General features: G+C 41.6%; 2 protein-coding genes across 2 annotated transcripts in view; one reads left to right on the plus strand and one right to left on the minus strand.

Annotated features, from left to right (window-relative positions):
* Positions 1-10756, minus strand: part of NUP155 (nucleoporin 155) — an 84201-nt gene that overhangs the window by 65311 nt on the left and 8134 nt on the right. Inside the window, exon 4 of the mRNA XM_023515018.1 lies at positions 9174-9244. Coding sequence (XP_023370786.1) covers positions 9174-9244 — 71 coding nt within the window. The remainder of the gene's footprint in view (positions 1-9173; positions 9245-10756) is intronic.
* LOC100943986 (WD repeat-containing protein 20-like) lies at positions 6125-8321 on the plus strand. The gene is given in 4 exon segments (XM_012807111.2): positions 6125-6158; positions 6161-6563; positions 6669-7612; positions 7615-8321. Coding segments are annotated over 4 exon segments (1809 nt in total). The 3' UTR covers positions 8043-8321.

A 10756-nucleotide genomic window follows, 5' to 3' on the forward strand; every position in this document is an offset into this window, starting at 1 on the left:
TGTGAGCGTGATGCCATGGCACTCTACCCAGGGGGATAGCTTGAGGCTCCATCTCAAAAAAAAAAAAAAAAAAAAAGGAAATAAAACTTAGACCTACAGTAACTACTAGGGAAAATGCTAGGACACCGATAAGAGTTTGAAAGGGTATTTATAAATTTACGTACATCTTTCAGAGAAGAATGCAGTTTCAGAAGGGACACAAAACAAAGCACAAATATTTTTATGTTAGTTCATGATAAGATTTTAATATTAAAATAGATGGAGTGGCACAAGATGTTATGTGCAATTACCATTGTCATGTTATCCAAAAATAGTATCTCACTGATAGGAATAAAAGGAAATAAACCTTACATTATGATTACAGACATTTCTTTATGAGTATACATCTCACCTACTTAAGGTTATTATGTCATAGAAAATAAAACAATGCTTATATCATCATTTAGTATGAATCTCATTGAACACTAAGAAGCACAACAACTATAGCTTTGTGTATCAAGATTCAAGTCACCAAAGCCAAAGGCAATGACCTACCTTTAAAACCTCAAACTACACCTGATATGGTACAATAAGTTGACTTACAAAGTTTAAGCTTTATGAAAACTCAGATTTTTCCTTAACAAAAGCCCTACTAAGAGCATTTAGTTACAATGCTACACCAACGGAGTCACCTTGACTACAGAAACCTTGCTGAAGTTGGAATTTTATGAATAGTGAAGCTGGTTTATGGCTTGGCATAAATGAAAATAAGTAAAGCAGTACCTCTGACAGATGATGTCATCTACCATGAAACTCTCATAATCTATGTAAATATTTTAGAACGGGAGATGGTAGAATTGGAAATTATTTCCCTTCAGAATGAGACAGGATTGAGTCACTGACATTTCTCACTTCTGTCAACTTCCCTTTCTTATCTATGAAGTACAGGTGTATCTATCGTGGAGATACTCTTGAGTTTGTTTCTAGATTATTGCAATAAAGTGCCAAGATACAGCACATATAAAAGTCATGTTTACACTGCACTGCACTTCTACAAAGTGTGCAGCAGCATTATGTATTAAAAAAAAAAAAAATGAACACACCTTAATTTAAAAATACTTCATTGCTGGCTTGGCGCCTGTGGCTCAAGTGGCTACGGCGCCAGCCACATACACCTAAGGTGGTGGTTTCGAATCCAGCCTGGGCCGCCAAACAATGAAGGATGGCTACAACAACAACCAAAAAATAGCCGGGCATTGTGGCAGGCACCTGTGGTCCCAGCAACTTGGGAGGCTGAGGCAGGAGACTCGCTTGAGCCCAGGAGTTGGAGGTTGCTGTGAGCTGTGGTGCCATGGCATTCTACCCAAGGGGATAGCTTGAGGCTCTGTCTCAAAAAAAAAAAAAAAAAAAAAACTTCATTGCTAAACAAGTGACAATCATCTGAATCTTTAATAAGTCCTAATCCTTTGCTGGTGAAGGGCCTGCCCTTGATACTGATAGCTGCTGACTGGTCACAGTGGGAGTCACTAAAGGTTGTGGTGGCTGTGACAATTTCTTAAAATAAGACAACAATGAAGTTTGCTACATCAGTTGACTCTTCAGTTCATGAAAAAATTTCTTTGTAGCACATGATGCTTTTTGACAGCATTTCATTCACAGCAGAATTTCTTTCAAATTACCTTCAATCCTCTCAAACCCTGCTGCTGTATTATCAACTAAGGTGACATAGTATTCAAACTCTTTTGCTGTCTATTTGACAATGTCCACTTCTTCACCAGAAGTAGATTTGATCTCAAGAAACCACTTTTCTTTTTAGGAGTTCAATCAAGATCTTTTATTTTCAGAGCCTACAAGAGTTGGTTAGCAAAGCCAGCGAAACTGGTGCAGTCTGGAGGGCATCCCACCTCCCTCTTTAGGCATTCAACACAGAATCCCTAAAAAGATCAGAGACCAACTGGGATGTCTCAATGTGTGTGGAGGAAAAGGCATTCTCTCCACATACTTTTTCCAACAAGGTCTCATGACCAAATGTAAATTAAACTCAATAGTCATCTCCAATACCACCGATTCCCTCCCCAACCCCAGAATAGGAAGCCCAAGTTAAAGGGGAGATTGACTCTCACTATAAGAAAAATCTGGCTTCATCTCAATGGAGCAATTATGGCAAGGAGGTTAGCACCATAGAGTGGGAATGAGTAGTAAACACTGGGACTGGCCTGTTTGGAATCCAACAAATCAACCCCAGTTCTTGGGATAAGGTGTTCCTTAAAGATTCTACTTCCATGGGGTTATATAAGGGGGCAACTGGTAATGATTCATCACTCCCTGTCCCTCAAATTAAAACATGATAAACCCTGAAAGTCTTATCTTTAAACTATACCACGCTACCTCATGAGAAACATTTTATATAGTTGTCTCTAAGGCAGGACCCATTCCCTTCTCCCCACCCTTGAGTGGCACATCCAACACTGATTTGATACTCCTTGACTCACAAAATTACTATGTTCAGAAAATTAAAGCTAGACTATGACAGTAATAGAAGATATTAGGTAGACATACCCCTGCCTCATCCTGCAGAACCCACTCATTCCCAACCCCCTAAGCCTGGGGAATCTACACTACAATATTTCAGCACTGACATGGGGGTGGCCTAAGGAAAGCTCCCTGAAGTGCTTTCCTGACTGCAACTCCTAAATTAGCCAACATCACAGGGCACTGGGGTGAGGAAGAACAGGAACCAAACTCCCCAGCAGAACTCAAGAGCCAGAGGTAGGTCTGGGAAGCTTAGCTTATGTCCTATAGCCAAGCCTGAGTCCAATGCCCACTCCTACCTGTACACCTCAGTTCTTGACTTTAAAGACTAGCAACCTCAGTACTATAGCATGCCCTAGGCATGACAGATGGCCTAGCTCTCTGTCTCACTACTTACAACAGGTTTGCCTTTTCTTTTCTTTTTTTCTTCGACTAAAACCTGGCTTAAAGTATGAAGGTTTGCTTGCTATTTCCACTGCACCTGCAATGACTTCTTCAACTGAAATCATGAACCCCTCAAAGACATCCATCAGGGTTGGAAGTAAATCCTTCCAAACTCCTTTCAGTGTTGGTATTTTGTCCTCCCATGAATCCATGAATCATACATATGGTAATAGCATCTAGAATGGTAAATCTTTTCCAGAAAACTTTCAATTTACTTTGCCCAAGTCCATCAGAGGAATGTCTATGGGAGGTATAACCTTATGTTATTTTTTTAAATAAAACTTGAAAGTCATAATGACATCTTGATCCACAGACTGCAAAACTGATACTATGCTCCAAGACATGAAAATAGTAATCTCCTTGTACATCTTGAGTTAGCAGGTGCATTGCAAATGAGCAGTAGTTCTCAACAGCAGGCTCAAACTATTCAGTAAACTATTATTATAAACAGATGTACAATCACCCAGGCAAGTGAGACTTTCTCAAAAAAAAAAAAAAAAAAAAGTCATCAGCTATATAAGCCCCAATAAGAAAGTAAGCTTATCCTTTTAAGCTTTGAAGTTAAGCACTGACTTCTACTCTCTAGGTATGAAAAGTCCTAGAGGCACATTCTTCTAATAAAAGGCTGTTTTGTCTACATTGATAATTGTTGTTTAGTGTAGTTCATTAATCATTTTAAGCTAGATCTTCTAGATAACTTTCTGCTTTACATTTTGTTATGGAGATAGTTTGTTTCATTAAACCTCATAAACCAACCCGTTAACTTCCAACTTTTCTTCTATACTTCCTTACCGCTCTCAGCCATCACAGAGTTGAAGATTTGGGGCCATCCTCGGGATTAAGCTCTTGCATAAAGGAATGTTGTGGCAGGTCTGATCATCCAGACCATTCTAACTTCATTTTGCTTTCTTATCATTCATATGTTTACTGAATAGCACTTCTTTTTTTTTTTAACAGATAGTGTCTTGCTGTCCCCCAGGATGGAGGATAGTGGTGTGATCATGGCTCACTACAAACTCCAACTCCTGTGCTCAAGTGATGCCCCCACCTCAGCCTCTCTAGTGGCCAGGACTATAGGCATGTGCCACCAACCTGGCTAATTTTTTAAAAATAAAGTTGGGGTCTCAATATGTTGCAGGAGTTCTCAAACTCTTGGCCTCAAGCAACCCTCCTGGTGTGGCCTTTCAAAGCGTGGGGATTACAAGTATGAGCCATCATGCTCAGCTTGGAGTAGGACTTTCACTTGAAGATAAGAACTTTTCTATTACACTTTTAAAAACATGGTAAGAGTTTGGCATAAGAGGCCTAATTTTTGGCCAGGCACAGGGGCTCATGTCTGTAATCCTAGCACTCTGGGAGGCTGAAGTGGGTAGACTGCCTGAGCTCAGATGACCAGCCTGAGCCAGAATGAGACCCCTATCCCTACTAAAAATGGAAAAACTGGCTCTGTGCACGTAGCATAGTGGTTACGACACAAGCCAAATACACCAAGGATAAAGCTGGCTGGGACCAGCTAAATGACAATGACAAATGCAACAAAAAATAGTCAGGCATTGTGACAGGCACCTGTTGTAGTCCCAGCTAGTTGGAGGCTGAGGCAAAAGAATCACTTAAGCCCATGAGTTTGAGGTTGCTGTGAGCTGTGATGGCAGCACTCTACACAGGATGACACAGTGAGACTGTCTCAAAAAGATAAATAAGGGGCGGCGGCCGTGGCTCAAAAGGGTAGGGCGCCGGCCCCATATGCTGGCGGGTTTGGGTTCAAAACACAGCCCCAGCCAAAAAAAAAGAAAAAAGGATAAATAAATAAAAATGGAAAAACTAGCCGGGAATTGTTGTGAGCACTATAGTCCCAGCTACTCAGGAGGCTGAGGCAAGAAGATCACCTGAGCCCAAGAGTTTGAGATTGCTTTGAACTATAATGCCACAACACTTTAACCAGGGCAACAGAGTGACACTCTTTGACTTAAAAAAAAAAAAAAAAGAAGCCTAGTTTTTGGCCTATATCCTCTTTCTTTGATATATCTTCCTCAGTATAGTTAATCATTTTTGGCTTTTGATGGAAAGTAAGAGACCTATGACTCTTTCTTTCATTTGAATAGTAAGAGGCAATGGTAGGCTTATTAATTGGCCTAATTTTAATAAGGCTGTGTTTCCAGGAAAAGGGAGACTCAAAGAAAGGAAGAGAGAGGCTCAGCGCCTGTGGCTCAAGCAGCTAAGGCACCAGCCACATACACCTAAGGTGGCGGTTCGAATCCAGCCCTGGCCAGCCAAACAACAATGACAGCTGCAACCAACAAATAGCCAGGCGTTGTGGCGGGTGCCTGTGGTCCCAGCTACTTGGGAGGCTGAGGCAAGAGACTTGCTTGAGCCCAGGAGTTGGAGGTTGCTGTGAGCTACACCACGGCACTCTACCCAGGGAGACAGCTTGAGGCTCTGTCTCCCAAAAAAAAAAAAAAAAAAGAACACACCCAACATTTATCAATTAAGGTCACTATCTTTTAGTCATATCAAAGATTAATGATTGGACATGCACAGTGGCTCATGCCTGTAATCCAGTGGTTCTCAACCTTCCTAATGCCTCCTAATGCTACGGCCCTTTAACACAGTTCCTCAAGTTGTGGTGACCGCCAACCATAAAATTATTTTCACTGCTACTTCATAAATGTAATTTTGCTACTGTTATAAATTGTAATGTAAATATCTGATATGCAGGATATATTTTCATTGTTACAAAGGGGTCATGACCCATAGGTTGAGAACTGCTGCAGTGTAATCTTAGCACTCTGGGAGGTTGAGACAGGAAGATTGCTTGAGTTCAGGTGTTTGAGACCAGCCTGAGCAAGAGAGAGACCCTGCCTCTACTACAAATGGAAAAATTACGTAGGCATCATGGTACACTCTTACAGTCCCAGCTATTTGGGAGGCTGAGGCAGGAGAATTGCATTAGCCCAGGAATTTGAGGATGTAGTGAACTGTAGTGACACTACTGCACTCTACCTAGGGCAAAAGAGCAAGACTTTAACTCAAAAAACAAAACAACAACAACAAAAACCCCAAAAATTAATGATCACGAGGCAGGGGGTGGGGGGTGGCGAGCACCAGGAACGGCGCCTGCGCGGTGGGCGTGATCTGGGCACTTAGGGCAGGATGAACGCTGCTTTCCAAGATGGCGACGGAGGGAGGAGGGAAGGAGATGAACAAGATAAGACCCAATTCACAACCCGGGAAGGTCTGTACAAGCTGCTGCTGCACTCGGAGTACAGCCAGCCCAACCTGGTGCCCTTCAACTCGCAGGGATCCAACCCCGTCTGCGTCTCCTTTGTAAACCTCAACGACCAGTCTGGCAACAGCGACCGCCTCTGCTTCAATGTGGGCCGGGAGCTCTACTTCTGTATCTACAAGGGAGTCCGCAAGGCTGCTGACTTGAGTAAACCAATAGATAAAAGGATATACAAAGGAACACAGCCTACTTGTCATGACTTCAACCACCTAACAGCCACAGCAGAAAGTGTCTCTCTCCTAGTGGGCTTTTCCGCAGGCCAAGTCCAGCTTATAGACCCAATTAAAAAGGAAACTAGCAAACTTTTTAATGAGGAAAGGAGAATGTGACTGAGGGGTAAGGGATTGGAACCATGTAGAGGGCTGTTGGTAAACAAGATCTGGAGGCAGCTGTCTCCGAGGATGGCACAGAATCCCACTTAGAGAACAAGAAAGAACTCTTGTCAGCACTTGTGGAAGGTGGATTGGAATGAAGAAAGAGAGAATGAAGGTAGCAAGACCAGTGAGGAGGCTCTAGTAACTGTCCAGAGACTAATAGACAAGTCACGAGTAACCTGTGTCAAATGGGTTCCGGGTTCGGAAAATTTTTTCCTAGTAGCCCATTCGAGTGGGAACATGTACTTGTATAATGTGGAGCACTCTTGTGGCACCACAGCCCCCCACTACCAGCTTCTAAAGCAGGGAGAAAGTTTTGCCATGCACACTTGCAAGAGCAAATCCACGAGGAACCCTCTCCTTAAATGGATGGTGGGCGAGGGGGCCCTCAACGAGTTTGCTATCTCCCCAGATGGCAAGTTCTTAGCATGTGTAAGCCAGGATAGGTTTCTGCAGGTGTTCAACTTTGACTTAGTGGAGCTGCACGGTACAATGAAAAGCTACTTTGGGGGCTTGCTGTGTGTGTGATGGAGCCCAGATGGCAAGTACATCGTGACAGGTGGTGAGGACGACTTGGTGACAGTCTGGTCCTTTGTAGACTGCCGAGTCATAGCCAGAGGCCATGGGCACAAGTCCTGGGTCAATGTTGTGGCATTTGATCCCTATACCACTAGTGTAGAAGAAAGCGACCCTATGGAGTTTAGTGGCAGTGATGAGGACTTCCAAGACCTTCTTCATTTTGGCAGAGATCGAGCAAAGAGTACACAGTCCAGGCTGTCCAAACGGAACTCCACAGATAGCCGCCCCGTAAGTGTTACATATCGGTTTGGTTCAGTGGGCCAGGATACCCAGCTCTGTTTATGGGACCTTACAGAAGACATTCTTTTCCCTCATCAACCCCTCTCAAGAGCAAGGACACACACAAATGTCATGAATGCCACAAGTCCTCCTGCTGGAAGCAATGGGAACAGTGTCACTACGCCTGGGAATTCTGTGCCCCCTCTCTACCACGGTCCAACAGCCTTCCACATTCAGCAGTCTCAAATGCTGGCAGTAAAAGCAGTGTCATAGATGGGGCCATTGCTTCTGGGGTCAGCAAATTTGCAACACTTTCACTACATGACCGGAAGGAAAGGCACCACGAGAAAGATCACAAGCGAAACCATAGCATGGGACACATTTCTAGCAAGAGCAGTGACAAACTGAATCTAGTTACTAAAACCAAAACGGACCCAGCTAAAACTTTGGGAACACCCCTGTGTCCTCAAATGGAAGACGTTCCCTTGTTAGAGCCGCTGATCTGTAAAAAGATAGCACATGAAAGACTGACTGTATTAATTTTTCTTGAAGACTGTATAGTCACTGCTTGTCAGGAGGGATTTATTTGCACATGGGGAAGGCCTGGTAAAGTGGTAAGTTTTAATCCTTAATGCTGCACCAGATCTAGAACTTGAATAGGTAGTGATTTTTTTTTCTTGTGGGTGGGGTGGGGTGTACAATGAATGTGAATGACACTTCTTACTCTTAATGTAAATCTAAATGCATCAGAGCCATAATTTTGGATACTGCATGCCATGTAATTCTGAATCATTTGATAATTTACCTTAGAGCATTAAAAAAATATAATCAAACTAATTGCCAGCCAAGTCAGTCATCCTCTTGGGAGTATATAGCATCCCAAGGTTAGTGTTCCTGTATTAGATTACTTCAATTTTAGGAAAATCATGACAGTGTGGGGAAACAATTACTTTAAAATGCTAAAATTAAAATTTATGCTTTAACTAGAATATTTCTGCTTAACTACTCAATTAGAATATTGTACACCTGATCAAAGTGTGTGTTCAGTACAGATGGCCATTAATTGTCATTTATAGTCCAATTTTTTTACCTTAATCATAAAATGTTTAGGAATCTATGAAATTTAACTTTAGGAACAAAGCATTTAGCAGGGTTGATTGATATTATTTTTACATTGTTCTGGCAATCCACAGAAAGAGCCTTAATTTTTAAAACCCATTTTAGTTATTTTATGACCATTAAAGTTGTTTAATAAACATCTTTTTTCAAAGAAAAAAAAATTAATGATCACCATAAAAGATTATAATAATGAAAAAGTCTTAAAATATTTTAAGGTCATCATAATGTGACACAGAGACACAAAGTAAGTGCATGCTATTGGAAAAATTGTACTGACAGACTTGCTCAATGAAGGGTTGCCACAAAGCTTCTTTTATAAAAAATATACTGTCTCCCCAAAATAAGACACTGTCTTATGTTTATTTTTTCTCAAGAAGACACACTAGGGCTTATTTTCAGGGAGTATTCCAGTCTTCCTTACTGCTCTGTACCAAAATGCATGGCGCAGTTAAGCTGCATATCCAAGCCCATTACTAGGTCTTATTTTCGGGGTAGGGCTTATATTTAACAAATGCATAGAAATCTTGCTAGGGCTTATTTTTTGGGTAGGTCTTATTTTCAGGGAAACATGGCAGTATTATAAATATAATCTCATTCTTATACTTTTATTTCTTTCTGTTTCTTAAGCTATATTTATTCCTTACCAGGTTTTGGTTTCACCAGCCCCACAGCAAGAATGGTTTCACTAAGTCCATCAAAATAGGCAAGGTCTCCTCTGTCAATAAATGAAAAAAATATGTTACACATATAAAGAAAACAAAGTCTTATCACACAATGGTCTTATTAAATAAAATTCGATACAGGTAAGAGTCAAATATATTGCTATGAACAAGAAAAGAGATACAGAAAATAATGAAAAGACAAACCAGCAAACAAAACTGTCTTAGCTCCAAGACCCAATAACAAAAATCACCCTAAGGCTAAGCATAAACTAGGAAAACAGGAATGCTGTTTCTCATTCCATCTCCCCCAAGTAGGCTATGACATCAACTATTAATTAACATCAGTCTACTGATGGGGCACAGGCATGAGTGTGGAGAGAACAATCTCAGAAGGAGGGGCTCACAGGGAAAGCCTACAGCTGAGGGTAGAACACACATATTGAGGAAAAAATCTCCACTAACCCAACTTACCCCTTAAGTGCAAGGTAATTCCAAAGAAATTTAAAAATCTGTTTTACTCTGAGGGTAACTATAGCAACAACAAAACACAAACTCTGCTCAACTTCCAACATGAAAAAAGTCCCATCTTACCTCACAATAAAGGCTAACCTACTCAACCTTAGCAAAATGCCATTTCTACAAACAAATCTACTTACTACACAGTACCTATTGTCCTACATACAATGTCTGACTTCCAATCAAAAATTATAAGACATAAAAAAATCAAGAAAAAGGCTGGGTACAGTGGCTTACACGTGTAATCCCAGCACTTTGGGAAGGAGGCCAAAGCAGGAGGATTGCTTAAGGCAAAGAGTTTGAGCCCAACCTGAGTTATTGCAAAACCCTGTCACCACAAAAAAAAAAAAAAAAAAATGGGCTTGGCACCCGTAGCTCAGTGGTTAGGGTGCTGGACACATATGCTGAGGCTGGCAGGTTTGAACCTGGCCCAGGTCTGCTAACAATAACAACTGCAACAACAATAACAACAAAAAATAGCCAGGCATTGTGATGGACACCTATAGTCCCAGCAACTTGGGAGACTGAGGCAAGAGAATCACTTAAGCCCAAGAGTTTGAGGTTGCTGTGAGCTGTGACGTCAGGGCACTCTACCGAGGGTGACACAGTAAGACTCTGTCTCAAAAAAAAAAAAAATATGTATATGTATAAAATGATCCATGCATGATGGCATATGCTTGTAGTCTAGTGACTCAAGAAGCTGCAGGAAGATGGCTTTAGCCCAGGATTTTAAGGTTGCAGTGAGTTATGATGATATCATTGCATTCAAGCCTGGGCAACAGAATAGGACCCTGTCTCAAAAAGAAGAAAAAAAGAGCAATGTCGAAAAACAAAGATAGAACTACATTCAGCCATGAGTCCAAACTACTAGCAAGAAATTTTAAATAACTATCAGCTGGCTTGGTGCCTGTGGCTCAAGTGGCTAAGACGCCAGCCACATACACCTAAGGTGGTGGGTTCAAATCCAGCCTGGGCCCACCAAAACAACAATGATGGCTGCAACCAAAAAATAGCCAGGTGTTATGGTGGGTGCCTGTGGTCCCAGCTAC

This window comes from Otolemur garnettii, unplaced genomic scaffold (assembly GCF_000181295.1).
Source record: "Otolemur garnettii isolate 467f Iridium unplaced genomic scaffold, OtoGar3 scaffold00063, whole genome shotgun sequence".
In the NCBI taxonomy this organism is placed as follows: Eukaryota; Metazoa; Chordata; class Mammalia; order Primates; family Galagidae; genus Otolemur; species Otolemur garnettii.